Source organism: Dreissena polymorpha, chromosome 10 (assembly GCF_020536995.1).
Source record: "Dreissena polymorpha isolate Duluth1 chromosome 10, UMN_Dpol_1.0, whole genome shotgun sequence".
In the NCBI taxonomy this organism is placed as follows: Eukaryota; Metazoa; Mollusca; class Bivalvia; order Myida; family Dreissenidae; genus Dreissena; species Dreissena polymorpha.
Genome location: NC_068364.1, coordinates 21,513,850 through 21,536,258, shown reverse-complemented (window position 1 = coordinate 21,536,258; position 22,409 = coordinate 21,513,850). Strand labels below are relative to the sequence as shown.

General features: G+C 35.3%; 1 protein-coding gene across 4 annotated transcripts in view; it reads left to right on the top strand.

The window, feature by feature from the left end:
* Positions 1–227: 227 nt before the first annotated feature.
* Positions 228–22,409, top strand: part of LOC127847793 (uncharacterized) — a 37,765-nt gene continuing 15,583 nt past the window's right edge. For 2 of the 4 annotated variants that reach the window (XM_052379943.1, XM_052379944.1), the window contains exons 1-4: positions 228–407; positions 1,948–2,656; positions 3,119–3,182; positions 19,921–20,009. In XM_052379943.1, the coding sequence (XP_052235903.1) occupies positions 1,958–2,656; positions 3,119–3,182; positions 19,921–20,009 (852 nt within the window). In that variant the 5' untranslated portion in view covers positions 228–407; positions 1,948–1,957. The remainder of the gene's footprint in view (positions 408–1,947; positions 2,657–3,118; positions 3,183–19,920; positions 20,010–22,409) is intronic. The other 2 variants (XM_052379942.1, XM_052379945.1) reach the window with 2 other exon arrangements.

The window sequence follows — 22,409 nt, the reverse complement described above, 5'->3', positions numbered from 1 at the left end:
AATGAACCATACCGTCTAAAAAAGTGGACCATTCACGTTACTTTTTTGATTGCTGAAAACTAAATTTGCATTTCATAAATACATGTTTACTTAATCATTGTTTTTAATATTTATGACCGTGTGACGTTGTGCGCAAAGGCCGACAAGTAATGCCTATATTTAACATATCACCAAATCAACACATGACATTTTATCATCTAATGACCTGAATATGAACTAACATATCATGCATGTGATAAGCGGATAACAGCATAAAGGATAGTTATATTTATTGTACATTACAGGAAAATATATAATCAGATATAACAATATTGGGAGGCGTTCAAGTATTGGTAACTGTGAAATCCATTCATACAATCGAAGACGGAACTAAGCAGAAACATTTTGGACCGCGATTACGACAACACGTGAGTGACTGTTAATAAGTCTTTTTAAACACAGTTGTAAATATGATGCATTTAAACAAAACAAATCGCACAACATAAGTCAGCATGCTTTATTTTAACCACTATTTATGAAATTGTTGTTCTGAACGTGATTGTACTTTATTCACCACTGTTTGAATATATTATATGTTTCCTCTATGTAAACTTACATACGCCTAGCCTCAGGTACTTAAGAAGAAAACATTAACTCTATTACCACACTCTGTAGTTTACACATGAACTCAGTTACTCATAAACATACTCGTTGGTTAATGACATTTACCTTAAATAGACAGTGTGTTAGCTATACAAGTGTTCAATGTTGACACTGCCGATTTCTGCAAACTAATAACTTCATATAAAACACAATACTTAATGAATTGTGATGTGAATCAAGTGGTGATTGGTATAGGTATTTAGGTATAAATATTTGGAATACACTAATGTTTTGTAACATATCTTCGATTGTCAATCTGAAGGGCTAGTTATGTTAAAAGAACCGATGTCTGTTAATGCGCGATTTGTGCACGTTATTTCTCTTTAAACATTCCAAATATATGCATTTGGCGATTATGTCATTTTTGTCAGTAAAACAAGACAGATTATCTTAAAGAATAAATCAGAACTGAAGCGTTTGCGTATATATGACCAAAATTACAAATCCGGTTATCTGAAAATGGGTTTGTTAAATTTCGCAAATTTCTCATTTAATATTGTCATGAGTGTATACAAAATAAGCCATTATAAAATTATTCATAAACGCTGTATTTTAGTATGGATGAAAATGTATCATTTATCAGTGACTTCGTATAACCATACATTACAATTCAAAAACGGTGTAAATTTCGTTCACAGAAATAAGAGTATAATGTCAGATTCATTGACAACAATATTACATCCAATATGCCGCCATAGTTAAAGATGTTACAGATGTTGTTAATGTATTCTGACAAATTAAACTGAAAGGGGCATGTCGACGGCGAATACACTTATATATTTTAAAAATAATACTATTTTGTGTTAAAAAATTATTAAACTCTTAAACGTTCAGTATATATTATTTTTTTATAATTATAAAAACATTTCCTTCGGACACGTTAACGTTGTTGGGGACACCAAGTAGTATTAAACGTGTTACAAATTAACTCTAAATGACCTACCTTGTATTGCATTCGCACTATTGATTACGGTATTTAAGTGTTGTACTATTCATATTGAAATGCACTTTTTGTGTGTCAGTTCGAATCCCGCTGAATGTGGTTTAAAAAACTATTGTTTAAGGGTTTTTATTGTTTCATAACAATATGTTATTGCAAGTGACCAAAATATGTGTTGAAAATTGAAATGCGTTATTTTTATACTTATCTTTTTACGAGGTTTTGACACGATAATATTACAAGTGGACACAACTTTAACAGATAACTTTTCAAATATTTTCAGTGTCGTGTTATATTTGTTTTTCAATCCGAACATTTGTTCCAGCCTTTAAATTAATAAATGGCAACATATTTTGTTTTAATAGAAATACGACGATGGCGACAATAAAAGAGACTGATGTACATCTTCAAAAGTGTCGGCATCATGGCAATGAAAATCAAATATTTTATTGTTCCAATCATGACGACACAATTTGTGGAAGGTGCTTACATGCAAAGCACAGACAATGCGAAAGCGTTGATCTATTTACTGTGAACGTTGATGAGTCACGAAAAAGTGAAACTATGACCATGCTCACTGCCTTTGAAAAGGAAATAGAAGGTTATGCAATCACGGTGAAGAAAGATATTGAGTTAAACGATCAGTGTAAATCAAAGGCCATGCATGATGTCGAATCGTTTTGCACTAAAATGATGACAAGACTATCTGATCTCAAAAAGGATGCTGAGAGAGAATGTACGAAAAAACATGAACAAAATAGCGACCATTTGGGACAACTTGTTAAGAAATGTAACGAAGAAAAATTAATGGTAGGCCAATATAAACAACTAGTAGAAGTTTTAGTTCAGAAGAAATACAACCGACATCTTTATATTGAGGTTTGTCGCATTGATCGGAAGAAAAATGAAATATCAGCAAGGATAAACAGTTTAATAACGAAAAGAAAACGTGTTGAGTTTTCATTTAGGCCTAATTACAAGTTAGCCAAATTAATGTGCAGTCAAATGAATGACATCGGAAAGATTGAGGAACAAGTAAACGGAAGCGATGAGGTATCCGAAGACATTGTTCAGGTACAGTATTTGGTTTCTGTTAAGATATCTTAGAGGATGTATGAGTTCAATGATCGAAAACACAAGCGGAAGTGTTAATAAATTATTTTCCTTCGCAATTAGGCAAAGCCGAACCATGGCTATGTAAAGTGTTTTAATTTGATACTTTTAAAATCAGATTTCGGTAATGCTGTTATATGTCATTGTTTTACCTGTAAAGCTATAGTTTCTATATGATTATAGCTCATGTGTCTATGCACCTAGGGTTAAAGTACTTAAGGTTAATTGACCCAATATAAATTTCAAGTGTGCCTGATTTTCCACAATTCGTAGTAATGCCACAATTCGTATTAATGCATTTACATTTCTTTATATGTCATCGCTGATTGCATAATTAAAGGTTAAATGCTGCGATATATTATCGTAGCTCGACTAGAAGCTTTTAAATTAATACTTAATACACTTACAAAAAATCTTTTACAGAATAACACTTCCGAAGCAAACACGCAACAAATGTATGCCAGAGATGGGCTAGGGCATGAGACAGGTAAGGTCTTTATCAGACAAAAAAAAGCAACATGTAATATAATATTAAATACAGCCTTAAGCAATAAAATGGTGGGTGCATCATTCCATTGTATATTGTAACATAAGCAACATTTTTGGGATCCAACATATATATTTCATTATCTTAACAAGAGTGCGTGGAATTATAAAGGTAAATTATATCCAATAAGTCGTTCCTGAATAAAACATGAATGTTTAACATGCTGTTTTGTTAATGCTTACAAAAGGAGGATGGACCTACGTTTGTCAATAATTTCAATTGTTTGTATGTGAAGTTAAGTTCGAGTTAAACGATACCTGTTCATAGATACATATAATTATATGTCAACAATATATGTATCAGGCCATCGGAAACAATTTTGCGAAATTTCGCAAACTTCAATACCGTTGTCCTTTTAGATATTAATATTTGAGATAAATTATGTGATAAAATGTTTCTGTGTGATAACGTATTGATGGTTTTAATATTATATTTTCAATTGTTTTATTATTGTTTTTTTCGGTATGGTCTTTCCCATGCTATGGTTGTATTTTCTCATTGGATGTTTCGTTTTCCAATGTTTTTTAACCAGCGGATTTTCCTCCAATACGATGCGGATAGGGATAAAACATGGGCATTTTTATATTTATAAAAACGTGTTTTCTTTACTTATATTTTTTAGTGTGTTAACGGTGTTACAGACATCATAATCGTTGTATGCTCGAACAAAATGGCATATTTGCGAGTAATAAAACTACTACTACTACTACTAATAGCACTACTACTACTACAACAACAACTACTACTACTACTACTACTACTACTACTACTACTACTACTTCTACTACTACTACTACTACCACTACTACTACTATTCCAACTTCTACTACCACTTATATACAACTACTGCTACTACTACTAATACTACTAGAACCAATACTACTTCTACTTCTTCTACAACGTCTACTACTTCTACTACTACTACAACTACTTCTACTTCTACTACTACTACTACTACTACTACTACTACTACTACTACTACTACTACTACTACTACTACTACGATACGACTACTACTACTACTACTACTACTACTACTACTACTACTACTACTACTACTACTACTACTACTACTACTACTACTACTACTACTCCTACTACTACTACTACTACTACTACTACTACTACTACTACTACTACTACTACTACTACTACTACTACTACTACTACTACTACTACTACTACTACTACTACTACTACTACTACTACTATACTACTACTACTACTACTGCTACTACTACTACTACTGCTACTACTACTACTACTACTACTACTACTACTACTACTACTACTACTACTACTACTACTACTACTACTACTACTACTACTACTACTACTACTACTACTACTACTACTACTACTACTACTACTACTACTACTACTACTACTACTTCTACTACTACTACTACTACTACTACTACTACTACTACTACTACTACTACTACTACTACTACTACTACTACTACTACTACTACTACTACTACTACTACTACTACTACTACTACTACTACTACTACTACTACTACTACTACTACTACTACTACTACTACTACTACTACTACTACTACTACTACTACTACCACTACTACCACTACTACTACTACTAGTACTGCTACTTCTACTACTACTACTACAACCACTACTACTAATTCTACTAGTACTACTGCTATTACTTCTACTACTACTGCTACTACTACTACTTCTTCTACTTCTACTACTTCCACTACTACTACTACTCCAACTTCTACTACCACTTATAATACAACTACTGCAACTACTACTAATACTAGTGGAACCAATACTACTTCTACTTCTACTACAACGTCAACTACTACTACTACTACTACAACTACTACTACTACTACTCCTCCTCCTACTACTACTACTTCTACTACTACTACTACTACTACTACTACTACTACTACTACTACTACTACTACTACTACTACTACTACTACTACTACTACTACTACTGCTACTACTACTACTACTACAACAGCTACTACTACTACTACTACTACTACAACATCTACTACTACTACTACTACTACTACTACTACTACTACTACTACTACTACTACTACTACTACTACTACTACTACGACTACTACTACTACTACTACTACTACTACTACTACTACTACTACTACTACTACTACTACTACTACTACTACTACTACTACTACTACTACTACTACACTACTACTACTACTACTACTACTACTACTACTACTACTACTACTACTACTACTACTACTACTACTACTACTACTACTACTACTACTACTATTACTACTTCTTCTACTACTACTACTACTTCTTCTACTACTACTACAACTACTAAAACTACTGCTGCTACTTCTACTACGTCTTCTCCTGTTGCCGATGCTACTAATACCACAACTACTTCTACTACTACTACTAGTAGTAGTACTACTTCTACTACTACTACTACTACTTCTACTTCTACTACTACTACTTCTACTACTACTACTAATAATAATAATAATAAAAATAATATTTTTTTTACTACTACCTTTACTACTACAACATCAACTACTACTTCTAATACTACAACTATCACTACTACTAATAATTCTTCTACTACTACTGCTCATACTTCTGCTACTACTACTTCTTATAATACTAATATGAATAATATAAATAATTTACATAATATAAGTAATAATATTAATACATGTAATATGAATAATATTAATACTATTAATGATATGGATACTATAAATAATTATTATATAAATAAAATGTATAATATCTATGAATAATGGTGCTCAGTTTGATACTGGCATATTGTTTTTAGCAGTCCATTTGGTCAATATGCCAGTATTAATGCATTGCATTTATTTAGACAACGTTGTCATACTGTGAACAACGCTTATTAATAATTTTGATTCCTCGATAATCAATGAAGACAGTAGGCATATTGATCTTACAAAGGTCATCTGCCTTTAATAATATTGACAAAGTACAACATATTTACAATGAATTTATGCCAAATACTTCATTGTATATATTTTTCAAATTTAGAAACACAGTATTTAGATTATATGACCCTCGTCGTGCAAAATTGTGTATTATATTATATATGGCTAACGTAGCTCCATCATAGCTTGCGCATTCGCGCAATCTTATCACGCGCTTCACTTTCCTATTAGGTCACGTCATGTTATCAGGTCTTTTGAACGGACATGGTAGCTCCTGACCAGATTGTGCGGATGCTCAGGCTTGTCTGGAGCTACGCTGGGAGTATATGACATAAGACACTAATTCGCAGGACGCGGCAAATTTGCATTTATCCAATATAATTTTTGTGACGTTGTAACATATATATATATATCACTCTCTGGCAGTCAATGAGATGGCTAGGATTTACAAAATGACATGACGGGGACAAAGGCAATAATGTATACGTGCGCATGCGATAGCTATGACGTGCTCACGTGATATCTATGACGTGCTCACATGATAGCTATGACGTTCGCATTCGAAAGCTATGATGTTTGTACGCGATAGATACGACGTGCGCATGCGATAAATATGACTTGCGCACGCGATAGCTATAACGTTCGCAAGGCTTAGCAGGCCCACCCATGATAATACGTATTAGATGAGCCATTTATTATCAAAGAAATGACATAATTTGTGATATGTTTGAAAACAGTTTCATACCTGTGAAACTCGGCATGTACTTAGAATGGACTATGATGTTTAATCAGTATTCACCAGGTGAAAAAAAAGAAAATAAATTAGGACTAACAAGATAGTCTAAATTTAGCAAAATTTTATTTCGTTGTATGCCATCATTCATTTAAGAACAAACGTAATATGCAAATTGTAATCATAATGTTGAGCCACAATTTGATAAACACATCATTTATTAAAAGCAAAATAAAGTATTTCGGCATGCATTATAGCTAACGATAAGGGCTATATATGTCGGTGAGATGTTTAACAGTGCCCAAATTTAGATTGATCAATGATTAAACTAGTCTTGTATGGAAAAAAATTCGAGCAATCACTGCAATGAACCACAGTATTATTATGCAAAATATGTAACCCCTGGGATCTCTAGAATATAATCACACTCTTTATTGTACATTATAATACAAACTTTACCAGGTTTTGCAAATGGGAAACAATCACAACAATTTTTTTTCGTCTAATGGTATCGAAATCGTGTAAATAACTCATTATTATGTAAATAAGGTTCAGCAATTTAAAAAAAGTCACGTCGCACGTGAAGCGCGTGAGTTTACATGTTGTCTCCATTTTTAAAATAACAGTTTCACCTTTCATCCCTAATTTCTTCAAACTTTTAAGTCTTTACGCTCCCATTTCAATGTTTTTAGCCCTATTCCACTACGAAAACAAGCCCAGGATTCGCTTCGATTTATCACATTTATTCAAATCGTGACAGTCTACGATTCAGTTACGACATTGATACATTGAGTTACGACAAATCGTGGGGTTCGGTTGAAATCTTGTGAATAGGGTCGCGACTTCACTACGAGGTGTTAGACTCTACTTCGACTTTGCTACTAACGATGCAGATCGGCCACGACTAAGCTCGGACCTCACCGAACGCACCCATGCATTAGGTGCCAATATCTATTGATATTGATCTAAATCGCGACAATATTAGCGGGCTCGCACCTCACTCGGGGTGAACTCGTGAGAGTCTTGACAAAGTCGTAGCTGATTCGTACACAGATCACGCGATCACCGATTTCCCGATTGTGTCACGAATTACCTACCTTTCCATTACGACGCTCAAGAACGCACTACGACGGTGTTACGAGTCAACTGCGATTAAATTCAGTCTTGGAGCTCCTGGCCAAATGTTAAACACGTTTAAAATCTGGCCACTATTTTTCGGGAGCTCACGAGTTGCAGGAATCACTTACGACCGGCCCACGACTAGCTACGAATGAGTTAGGACCATCGCCGATTAAGCTACGAATGTCCCCGACCTCAAAATATTGTAAATCGGGACAAATCGTGGCGAAGCGGGTCGTAGTGGAATACCCCTTTAACAAAGTGTTGCATACGTATTCATGTTTAGATGCATAATAAGGAAGATGCTTAAAGCTTCGCCGATTATTCTGCTTATTATTAAATTTAATTACGTTATAAAGGAGTCATGCAAGTGAATACGCTACATATGAGGCAGTGGTTTCAGATGATTATTTTCGAGACAACCATACACTTGGACAATGTTATATTAAGGTAGTGGGAGCCTAAAGGGTACTTTAAAAATCACTTTGTATTATTTCGAAACTTTGAACCAGACAGTTTATTTTTTATACTTGTTTCGTACACCTATCACTTGACTCGTTTGGACGTTTTCTATGGATTGACCCTATATCCAAAATGTTTTTGTAACTATGATATACATATATTTTGACAATTAACTTAATGAACGTATCAACTGAATTGTGCTAGTAGAGACAGCATGGAAAAAAGTGGCATTGAAAGCGAATTGCGCCTTTGAACTTTTTTTAGAAACTTAAACTTTCGTTTTATGTCACTTGCAGTGGGATGAAATGCATGAATTTTGCATATTGATTGAACACAATATTTGTTCTACATACTTAATGAATTTTAGGAAATTTTACCATTCTTATCTCAAGAAATCACACTTTGAGTATGCCTACCCTCCATTCATAATCATGCAATCGATTTCAATATTCATTTGCATATCACATCTATTTGTGCAGTTTCAAGTTGTTTATTTAAAGCTACATTAATAAACTGTGATATATTATGAAATTTCGCTAAATCTGGCCTTGTATTGATATAATGTTACATTCGTAATACAATCTTGAGGTTACCAAAAGTCCAAAGGCAACCCATGGGAACTCCAGCGAATGCTTCCACATGGGAATCTGAGAAATCTCCAAATTCTAAATGAAAAGTATCCAAAACAGCAAGTCCATATTTAAATAATTACAGCAATTCTTGATACATCATACCGTTCTAAAACATCGTAATTAAGAAGCAACAATTTATAAGAGTAGTGTTGGATTATGTATAGAAAATGTGAATAAAACATACCGTACAAGTAAAGTGTCAGCAATCAACTGCCTTCATTTAACAGCAGTACAACGTTGGTAAACGTTATCACATTCATTTGCGTGTTTGCCGCCCGCCTGTTTTTTTAAGGTGTTTCATTTTGCAACTGAATGTCATGAACGAATTTTTTTCAATCGAGAAATAATATAATATTTATATGTTAAAGTAAATAAATCTGAAGGAGATTAAAACATTTAGTTATAAAATATAAAAAAACACACTCATGTTTTAATATATAAAAAAAAGCATTCATTTATTTCGTGTTTAAAGTATTATTTCCTTACTTTGATGTAGATAACCAATTGTTGCCGACTACTTTCAGAATACGGCGTTATCAACCGAATATTACCGATTGCATTAGGTCCATACAGCGGTAAAATGAACGCACCGTTGCAAACACTACAATGGACATTACGAAACTGTACGATATGTATACACTTTGTTAAGCATCCATCACCTTAATGTATTGGCAAGTGATGGATTAAGACTATTAGCATTTTGAAACAGTTTTTATTATATTTTGTATAACATACTTCACACACTAAATCACTTACTTAAACATTAAACCAAAACAACAAATTACCCAACTAAATGTTAGTACAGACTAGTCATGCACTTGACACACTGCGATATGTGTTTGTCAGTTTCTCTTGTCAAGTATTGCTGGCGCAAGCGCTACATATTCCTATCGGATACATTTTCGAGCTGACATTGGTCCGCTATGACGTGCGCACACAATATATATACAATGCGCACATAATATCTACCAGGTGCGCACGTCATATCTACTGCGTGCGCACGACATAGCTATCGCATAGAGACTTTATGCAACCGTACATACAAGTTCAGGACAGAACATAATTAATGCAGGCGCATCTAATGTGCTGACACAGTGGTAATGCGAGCGATTTTAGCATACTCGATGACCTTGCTTTGCTATGTACCTATATATATCTACAAATGGGCTGTCATTCGAATTATCCCTTCACCGTCAAATTATTTAAAGTATTTAACGCGCGTGCGTTTAATTAATTTCCGTATTTCGGATTTGATTGCCCGACTTTAAATGGTCATTCTCTATTCCGTTTGGAAAGCCTTCTTCTCAAAATAAGACGATTAAATCAACATGATATTGAGCTCAATCCTTTTTGTAATGTGCATAAATGCGATATTAAATATTTAAACACTAATACATACTTTCTAATTAATGTATTAGGTTTTAGTTTTAGAAAAAACAACAGCAACAACAATAGCATGCAATAATGTTATTTGAATGCGTGAGCGCTTTCTATTTTTTGCAGACTTTATCATTTTTATTTCTCGTAACCAATGCAACATTAAATCTTGGATTATAATATGTATACAAGGTACCAAAATTGTATGGTATCATTAAATTTTGCTAGTATTTAATTTATTTATTAACGTATGGTAATGTACCAACTCGTATTATAACGGACTAATTAGGGAAACACGATCGTAATGATCGTTTCAGACGAAATGAAATGCTTAGTTCCAACTACCTCAATGTGTGCCATTATAGAAATCTTGATTTTAATTGTGAAATGATCTTGGTGATTTTATCAGATTTTATCTGATCTTGAAGTAGATCTTGTTAATCGTGTTAATTGAATAAATGAATTGAGCGCTTTTACCACGTGTTCGTTTCAAATTGAAATACAGTCGGAACATATCATAGCATTGACAAAGTGCAAAACTCAATATTGTTCTAATTTTAAACCCTCTCGACAGACCTATGTAAACGTTAAAGGGTTACAAGTAGAGTTTGGTATCGTGATTGTTCGCAAGCGAGCGCAAAACAATCATCACAACAGCGGGAACCTAGGATTTGAGGAAGACAACAATCAGGTACATTTTGTAAATAATTGCGTCCGTAGTGGACCGGAGATTAATGGAATAAATGCGCCGATTTCACCGCAGTTGTTGGCTCTTTAAACGTTTTTAATATAACTTAAAGTCACAGGTCCTTAAGTTCGACTTTTTTACGTAGGCGAATAGAACGGCCACAAACTCATGCAAACACCAATATTTTTTTCTGTTTATTGTATACAGTGGTGAGATTATGAAAAAAAACATCAAGCAGTAATATTACATTGATTTACAATATCTCATTATTGTATACATGATTCACACACACTCCACTTTTGATAACAAAGACAAAAAAATTAATTCAACATATATCTGAGCTGGCGATCAGGAAAAGTATGTTAGTCTAGCAAAAATGCACAACAATATAATATTATTAAATGTATTGGTATCAACGATAATTGTATTAAATGCTCAATCAATACACATTTAAAAATATCTAATATGTTTCGCCTGAAAATAAATGCTTCATTAAATGTATTTCCATTTAATTTTTTATTCATTTTAATGTACTGACATGTAACTGCTCTACGCTCCCATCCGTCATCAATATTTTAATGAACGTACAATGCAATGTTAAAGGCGTAAATTAACGTTTTTTTCTATATTTTTAATGGGTCATTACTTTCTCATCGTATGCATTTATTTTGATTTAAATTTGTCATCATAAAATACTACATGAACTGAATTGTACGTCTATATTCAGTTACAGGACATGGTCTATAGCAACATGCACGCTTGTTATGCGTGGAACTTGACAGACATGCAATTTTGCACACTTATTAAACACGTTTTGTATATGCGTACGAAGGGATTTAAATCACCAAATATTAACACATCGCTATCGAAAAGTGAAATATACATGAACTGAATCCAAATTGCTACCACGTAGATTCTTTATATGTTGTTGTTTTTCACAACGTACTCGACACAACGATTCAATTGCTCACCATTTGATTTTAACTTTTCATCAGTAACTATTGTTTACAATTAAAGGCGTCAGGGTGATGTCAGATGTGGTCTTCAATGAGCTGTATTTATTACCGCTGTATATTACGTAAATGGAAAAACTATATTATGTGTTGAGAAATCTGCGGTAAACGCTTACTTCATTGACCGACGTCAATCAAAATTAATAGTCGCAAGTTAACTCCGCCCTCATAAGCATTCTCGGAACAGATTTGACGGCGAAAAGTACCGGTTTGCGAATACAAAATAACCTGAGAATTTCACATGGCGCATCTGTGTCACAACACACGACTCTGTAATGTGGCGTGAATATTCTATAAGTTCGTCGTGCTATCTCATATCAGTTGAATATGTATTACCCCATTGGGCGTTTATGGCGATTACGCGTTGAAAAAGGTGCATAAAGCTCCTTTAAAGTATGTGTGTAATTCTGTAAATTTACTGGTCATCGCTGAGTCTTCACGACTACATTATGTGCAGACTTCCCCGTGTGACCTTTCAGGGAAAAATATTTACTTTTGAGCAAAAGTAGGTTAAATGTTCCTTGACTGCCCGGATATTTTCCAACGCAATAATTTTGATCCGTATAGACTAGTGTATGGTGGCCATTGATACCTTAATGTGCAACGGTAGACGATATAAAGACAATTTATGTTTGGTTGCCATTAAAAGGACAAGGGTACTCCGCGAAAGGAGTGCTGACAATTAAAAAAGACCTTCTTCCCGCTTCTCGCGCGCTGCAGGTCCGCCCGTCCGTCCTCTGTCGTGTCACATCCGTTGCTCCCGTCCCACTTGAAACCACTATCCACCTATGGTTAATAACCATTTCAAGTTTTGAGAGTCAGCGAAGTCAGCTAGAAAGGACGTCCGGATCGAAGGATGACGGTACTCGCTTGATTAACAGCGCCGCCCGCAGAACTGCCCCTATGTGACTCTTCTCAGACGATGTTGTGGAACACGTTTACAACCAATCAACCAATAACCATTTGCTCGTATTGCACCCACGGTAAAATATCTACCCTGGTGTTGTACACTTTGGTGACAATCAAGAGCTATCAGCTTTGAAACATGATGATTACTAGGAAGGAAAATAGGATGTTTCTCCCGATTAGAAAGGTCATTTTTGTCCAAACGACTACCAACTCTTAACAAACCATCACTTAACACAGGGTTCAAGGACAAAATGGAACTGCCTTTGTCTAGAGGTACATTGTTCTGGAGACATTCCAGTTCCCTACCATACACTTCTTATTGAACTTGTCTCAATATGAAGCGTTCAGTCTCCTCCTTAAATGAAACTGACTTGCTCAACTCACAAATATGCCATCCCTTGCAGGACAAATGTCTTTGATAGGAAATCAGCACATGTCTGAGAACATTTATGGCAGCAACTAAACTCCCCCAAGAAGAGAAATTATCAAAACGTTTTGTTCCTAACTGCGAAGTTTCACGGACACTTACATGTAATAATTAAGCTTGAGATCGAACCTCATTGTCAAGATCTGGATTCAAAAGTGGAAATAACTCTGGTATATCAATCACAATTTCCTTTAAAAATGTGGGGCCATCAAGCCATGTACTACCTCTCAACTGATGAGGGTTAGGACCACGACTTCCAATGTCAGCAGGATTGATGCACGATTGAACATAGCACCATTGCGTGGGGATACTAGATTGTCTTATCCTGTTTACTCTGTTACTGTCATACGTGAAAAAACGTCTGGACTGATTACTAATATAACCAAGAACAATTCTACTATCAGTGTAAAAGGTAGTTTTGGAAACAGAGACATATAACTTATCAGTGACTGTATCTGCTAAATCTACTGCCAAAACAGCAGCACAAAGTTCCAATCTAGGAATGGTGTCCGCTCGTAGGGGCCAGTTTCGACTTCCCTAATACAAAGCTTACATGTTTGACACCTTCGCTTACTTCTATTAAATATGCTGCTGTCTCCGATGCATCTGAAAACAACATGTAACTCTAAGTGTTTCAAACAGTTCACGAAAACTTTAAAATAGGGTCTGGCTATTGTAATCACACTAAGGTCATCTAGCGAGTTCCTCCAAATTAAAAATCTTAACTCAATGTCAGGGTCAATGGGATCGTCTTAAGATTTACCAGAAATGACCAAATGTCTCAGAATGACCTTTTCAAGCAAAACAAATGGTGCCAAAAAGCCTAGTGGATCAAATACACTATTTACTGAAGCAAGGACCCCACGTCGGGTAAAAGGATGATTTGAGACCTTAACTCTGCAGATAAATTTATCTGAATGTAGGTCCCAACTAACTCCTAAACTACGTTGAACATGATCAGTTTCTCTATCAAAGTCAGCAGACTTGATACCTTTTGCTAGGTCAGTTTCTGGAAACTGCTTTAACACATGAACATTGCTAGATGCCAACTTGTGCAACCGTATGTTACTTTCAGCTAACACATTTTGAGTTCTTTTGACCAAACTTACAACACTTTCCACAGACGGTTGTGACGTTAAACCATCGTCAACATAGAAATTGTTGTTAACAAATTTACGAGCATCAAGATCAGAATTTTCTACAGACTTCCTTAAGTAGTAAGTAGCTACCTCTGGACTAGGACTGTTACCAAAATCATGGACACACATACGACACTCTATCAGATCAAGAATTGGGTCATTGTCCCTGTACCAAAGAAACCGTATAAAGTTCATGTTCTTCTCTGTGACCAAAAAACTATAGAACATCTGTTCTACATCAGCCATAATAGGAACTTGTTCGCGGCGAAATCTTAGCAACACGCCTACCAAGCTATTAGTCAGACCTGAACCTACAACAAAACTGAGTTCAATGACATGCCCTTGAACTGAGCCGATTAATCAAATACTGCACGAAATTGATTAGGCTTTTGTGGATGGATTACACTGAAAATAGGCAAATACCAACACTCTTCTCCATTTTCTTAAGGAGGGGCTACCTCTGCATGCCCTTTATCAAAGATGCTAGCCATAAACTCTACAAACATAAGTTTTTTATTTGGGCGTTCGGACAAATTCACATGCAGACTCCTTGCCTTAGCAAGGCTAACTCATAGTTATTGGGCAAACGTTGCCTATCTTTTCTGAATGGAAGGGGGACAATCCAATGACCACTAACGTCCTTACAAAAGTATTTGTCCATAACTTCTAGAAACTCCTGGTCCTCAATTGACAGTCCAATCTTATTGTCATCTCTGCTTCTGTGAAAAATAGCCTCACACTCTGAAACATCACTCATATCAGAATCCTTCTGAAGAAACCCACCTTTACTTATCAAAAGCTGTGAATCACACGGCTGAAACAAAGAACTACGTCCATTTGTCAACAAATGAGTCTTGTTAACATTAACAGTATTGCTAGCATGAAATTAACCTAAACACATCTCACCCACAACAACCCAACCCAAACCAAGACGTTGAGCAAACGGTGTACCCGAAGGTCCTGTGACCTGTTCTAAAACATGGTGTGCATCAACTAAATCCCTATCAATAAGCATTAGTACCCCAGCATTTGTATCAAGAGATGGTAAATTATCTGCAACAGGACTTAAATGTGCAAATTGGCATGCATATTCTGACAAACAAATCTCATCCTTATTGCCAGGCATATCATCACATTCTAATACAGTTGGCAATTTGTGGCTTACCTCATTATCTAGTGACATGATTGTACAATCAATTAACTTGCGACCAAATACAAAAGAGGTGCCTGAACATGAGTTGATAAGTGTTGTTAGTGTCTATGATAGCATAGCATCGTACAGTATTATAAGGATTATCGTTACAATACACTTTCGCAAGTAACACTTCGGCACAAGACTAAGGGTTAGTTACACCAGTTCCACAAATCTCTGTGCATCTTGAATTCACAGGAGTTGACTGCTTTCCCTCCCCGCCATGCTGCACCTCGCCTCCGAAACGTGAACTGTTGTGCATCAACGTAATGTGACTGGTGCTACCACACTCTTCACACGTTATGTTAACATCACACTCTTTAGACTTATGATTCTTTGAAACACAACATTTTAAACAAGAACATTTTCTTATCATTTAATGACTTTCATCTAAATACTTTACACTGAATCTAACTATGATTAGCATTATGAATTCGACACAACTTATCACTTTTCACACTTTCGGTTTCAGCTGGTACTTCAAATTTCATGACATCAAAGGACTTCTTCGTGAAGACTGATGTGAGACCGCTTCTGGTGTTATTGCTTGCTGTGAGGTCATATCTGAAACTAGGATCATTCCTAATTTTGGCTTGGTCGTTCAAAAAGTCAAAAAACACTGCAAATGGAGGGAAAATACACCCTTCATTTTTCTTGTATGAGCTTGCAAAAGTAGCCCACTTTTCACGCATACTTGGAGGCAGCTTGGATACAATTGAAGACACGCCTACAAATGAATCGAAGCTGGACAAAATGGTTGAATAGTTGTGATCCTGCTTGAGTCCTTGGATTTCAACCAAAATATCTGATCATATAGTTTTTGTGGGTCTCGTATTGTAAACCTTGGAAAAGCATCCAATTTCTTCATAACGGAATTGTATATATTCTCTGCGGTACCATATCTTTGATTTAACCGGGACCAAATTTTTTCCAAACCAGCACTTGGATTATTGATATATGCAGCTTTTTAAGCAACGACATTTCTTTTGGAGTGGTTACCCAAATATTTCATCATCAAGTCAATTTATTCTGCTGGAGAAGCACTTATTTCTGTCTTGACCGAGATGAAAGTCGCCTTCCAAGCATGGAAATCTTCTGGTCTGTCATTAAAATGTGTCAACCTCGACATAATAATGTCTCTTCTAAGATGGTGTCTTGTTATTTCCTTTGCAGGCATATTAAACTCATGATCATCAGAATGTTCATGTTTAACTGCAGATGTCTGTGTAACATAGTCTGCTGTTCTTGCATATTTGTTTTCAATAGGTAGGTCTAACTCGGTGCTTGCTGTAGATTCTGTTTTCAATTCTTTTTTACTTTGTTAAAGTTTTATTTGTATCTGAACTTCTGATTTACGTCTTGCGATAGCTGCATCTTGTATTTTTTTCTTCTTCATCTATTCCTACTCTCTCTCTCTCCAACTCGGCCAGATCAGTCAAGATTTGTTCTAATTCAACTTTATGTTTTTGACTCAACCTGGTGGGTGTGGAACTATAGACCGACATTTCATGTTTATCGTATTTGACAGTACGTACTTTCTCTATGAAAGCATTGGTTTGTAAACGGTTTGAATGTATAATTTACGAAACCTTAGACAGAAGCAATTTGCTTTCCTCAGTCTTTATGCCCTGAAGATAACTAATATATTCTTGTCCTTTTGCATCATATTTAGCAAATGTTTCGAAAACTTTATTTTTCAATGTTTTTAATTTTATGTTATCTACGTCATCAATGTTAGTAGATATACTTCCTTGAACTTTGTTCTACAGACTGTCTAACTGTTGATCAAACATATTCACCTTTTCTTGGTATGCTTCCATAGCTTTTCCCGTCATTGTTCTGCTTGCCCTGAGGCCAGCTGCCATAAGCAAAAACTCGATGTGTGGTTCCTATAACGTCGATGAGTGGTTTCAGAGTATGGATCCTGTATCTGCCCCGATTGTGGATCCTTTATCCGCCCCGATTGCGGATCCTGTATCCACCCCGATTGTGGATCCTGCATCTGCCCCGATAGTAGATCCTGTATCCGCCCCGATTGTGGATGCTGCATCCGCACCGATTTCTGCTACATAACGCCTGGCTAATTTACTGTGCTGTCTTCTATAAGACGCCAGTTACCAAGTCCAAACATTACGTATTATTCTTTTATTTTACAGATGTTAAGACAGTCGTGTATGTGGTAAATTACTGAAATATACACAGAAAAAGAAACTCTTAATCTTGACAATACAACAATTATTTTTCAGTATGCACAGAATACCTCATAAAAAAGTAAACAAACTCTTTCTACAAAAGACCTGAATATCAATCCAAAATACAACATTAATTTCAACATTCTTTTAGGAAATAAGATTTTAATCTAAAACAATTTAAAAACAAAAAGGTATAATATGTAAAATACTCACGCCATGGGCTTTAGCATCAAGACGAATGAGAGATTTAAACCAAAAATGTCTTAACGTAACATGTCGATTATTATTACCGGAACTGAATATTATATTTACACCTAAGAAAAATAACCAACAAGAAACTGACGTTCGAAGTCGCCTATGAGACTGGGGGCAGAACCACTATGAGACTGGCGGCAGCACACTGACAATTAAACAATACCCTTTTCCCGCTCCTCGCGCACTGCGCCGTTTATACGGCTTCTCTAGATGCCACACGCCCTCGACCCGGACCCCAAAACTGTTTTCCTAGCACATTAAGTGTACTGAATCTTCAAGGGACACTTCTATTATCTTTATAAGGCCTGTCCCTCAAAATCCTTGCCTGTATCTCTGCCCAATATCCGCCCGGCCGTCCTCTGTCTTGTCACAACCGCTGCTCCCGTCCCTCTTGAAACCACTATCCACCAATGGATAACTACCATTCCGCTTGGCGATTCTTCCAAGTTCTTGGAGTCAGCGATGTCAGCTGGGGAGGACGTCCGGGTCGAAGGATGACGGTACTCGCTTGATTAACAGAGCCGCACGCAGAACTGCCTCTCGATGACCCTCCTCAAACGACGTAACGGAACCACTAGCCACCTACGTACAATTCCCATTCCGCCTGGCAAATCGCCGCAGTCTTCAAGGAAATCTTCTGCAGATGACTTTTTCTCCGCTCTTTTAAAATAGGGAATACTTATACATTTATAGAGTAACCTTGATTTTTTTACAATCGCCCTTTTCTTTCACAAGTTAAAATTAAATCGTCAGCTGGAAGATTCAATCGGACTTGGCGATTTTGTCGATCTGAAACGCTAAAAAATAATATCCTGACTTTGAAATAAAGATAGAAAAATACTTGTTAAATAATAAAATAAACACAAAGGTTTAATTTTTTATTGTTGTTTTTGTCACTTGTCAGTCGAATATTTACCACATGCAAAGTGTGTTATTATTTGCACATGTATTCAACAACATGTAAATGTTCGTAAATAAAAAATTATACTACGGGAATCACATTGCTTATTGTAAATTAATGTGTTCAGCATTGCAATATATAGTATTCTAATATTCATAACACGCAGTTTTCTTTCGACACATGTTAACGTCATGGGAAAATGGGTCATATGGCGCATTTGCTAGCGTAGATAAAATCCTGTCTGCGAAATTGCGCAGTGTGATCAGGAGCTGCGCTGTCCGCCATAAATCAGACAAGGATTCGTGGTCTCATTATATATATATATATATATATATATATATATATATATATATATATATATATATATATATATATATATATATATATCCTGACCTTCTGCGAGATGCGCAGGCTAGAATACAACTTCGCTAGCCACAGACGACCCTTATTTGCATGGCGCGGGTCTACACAAATATCTTTGGTTTTTATGATAGGAACATCTGAGAACAATTCTTGTCGATAGAAAATTGAAGTAAAACTGTGTTATGTATAGCAAACTGGTGAATTTAGATAGCCTATACAGTCTTTCGAGAACGATTTCCATACAGACTGAACGAGAACGGCAAAGGAAGGAATAACACACCATTGTATGTGTTACTTTGTACGTGTATTAACTGGTTGCCCGTTTTCCTAGGTGGACCGTCCAGGCCTTACAACACCAACATGCATGAAGCTTATGATGAGCAGAATATGAGCTCTGACTTCAATCGAAAACATAAGGAGGTAAGCATTGGGGTTATACATGGTCAGAGTAAGAAAGACATCCAGGTGATCTGTGAAAATACTTCCCGCCTTATGTTATTCACTAGTCGAGCTTTCCAAATCCTCATAAAATTATATGCTTACCGATGACACCATGTCATTTGTTTTGTTTTACATGGGACTTTTGGTAATCAATAGGTTGAAATTTGCGGAGTCATATGTGTTTCTCTGCGTCTTAAGCAATTTGGGTAAACAATATGATCAAGATGTACATGTTTGGTAAATTGCAGAGTATAATTCTGCATTTAGATGGCCTATAACTACGTATTAATTTTATTTTTAATTAGAATAAATTGCTTAATTTTGCACATATATCGCAGGTATGTAGTGAATATTGTGTCCGCCTTGCGATCGTGATTTCAAATGTTTCATCCCGACTGTGGGAGCGTTCTATAGATTTCCCCCATAGACACCACGTACAGGTTCTTGTCCCAGGAAACGGACTCGAGAGCGTTTCAAATAAGACTTAGCTTTCTATGCATTCGAGCTAGAATAAATAGGTTATAACTAATTATGCACATAGTTATAAAATATTGTTTTATTTGCCAACTTACTGAATATTACTAATAAAAGGGACTTGTTGAAATATATAAGACATTTTGGTATCTGTGAAGTTAAAGCCTAAACCCAACTTGAAAAAGTAAACATGATTAAATAGCTTTTGAAGAGCATCATTCCCGATAATCACGGTTGCTACCTACGTTTTTCGATGCATTGGCGCTAAGGACCGGATGTTATTAAATGTCACGGATACATTTTTTAACATAGTTTGCATTATTTATTTGAATCGGGCAATGAAATGCGATTAAGCGAAAATTTATTCATCCACACATGTACAGAAACATATACTAACCACCAATTTGGGAACGTGATCACCTTTTTAAGTTGTGGCATGGCAAAAATTTTATCACAAAATCGATGCAGTTCGTCTGTGTAACTAGCACATTTCCACCAGATGAAATCACTAACAACTTCAAACAATTTATTTGAACATGTATACATTTTCCGATGCACAAAAACATTGGCTTCTTGTCGATCGAATTGATAATTTGGTGTTTTTCCAAACGAGACGCAGTCAATACCAAGGAGGTGGCGCTTATGTCAGCAGGTGGCAAAAATGCACTTTTTAAGCTTTTTTTATTTTCGATACCAACCAAAATATTTGGTTTCGTATTCCAAGTTGAGTGTTCGATCTTTTTTCTTATTTTGATCATAATGAAATATAATTAAACAAGTAGTCTACATAATTATGAAAGGACATGTGTTGGAAATATATTCTAAAAGTTATGTAATTGAATATACTACAAAACTTTGAGTATAATATACAAAAAGGTAACGATTAAATCCGAAGCTATCCTATTTTTTGTTGATATTAGTGTGAACGTATGGCAAATGTTAACCTATTCAATATTCGTTGACCTTTGCCTTTTAGTAAGTTAAAAAATGTTAATAGGGAACAGAACTTAGCGTTTCACGAAGAAGTTATATATTTGTATTACTTCGTGAATTATGTTTTGTATAAACATATTTGTTGTTGAGAATATATTTTGAGAATTTTGGGAATGTAGTTATTGGATTCATTGAATATAACATATTTTGGATTTATATCGGACAATATGCTTGTTTTCAGGTTATTGACTTCTTAATTGAGTTTTTTATTGATATATATTCACATATTTACAACTGTTTTTATATGATGTGTATATGTTCTGTACAGAAATGGGTTTAAGTATTTACGTTGAAAAATAAAATGAAATATAAAAAGGAACATTATCTATCAAATGTAAGTCATGTGATGATTCATATATTGTTCATTGGCGCCATCTCATGTCCTGAACTTCGTCTCCTTGGTATTCGCTCCATCTCTGTTGGAATGACACACTCGGGTATGTCAACTACGGAAGAACAAAATTGTCAAAAAAATGCGGTATTTGATGTAATAAAAAAAATGTAAGGAAATAAAATGATAAATATAATATTATGTAGCCTCGCGCTACCATGGTTCTAAGCCTCGCATGGTAAAATTGACCTTTATTCAAAACTCACATAATATTCTATATATAATGCATTGTAACTAAAAGTTATGTTATTTCCACTTCAGGATTTGTTTTTGGGGGGCTATCATTCTTTTGAGGAATATCTGGTTAAATTCATACTCTATCTTAAATCACTGTGTCTTGATCGTTAATGGTATATTTGTATGAGTTCTTTCCTTCCCGACATACGATTCCGTCCTGTATATGACCTTTCAATATCATTAAGGACAATACATAAAATAGTTTTACCCATATTAATTAAGTAGAAAACAAGAACGAAGGATTTCACGTTTATCGCTAGAAATGTGATATTGAATACGTTTCT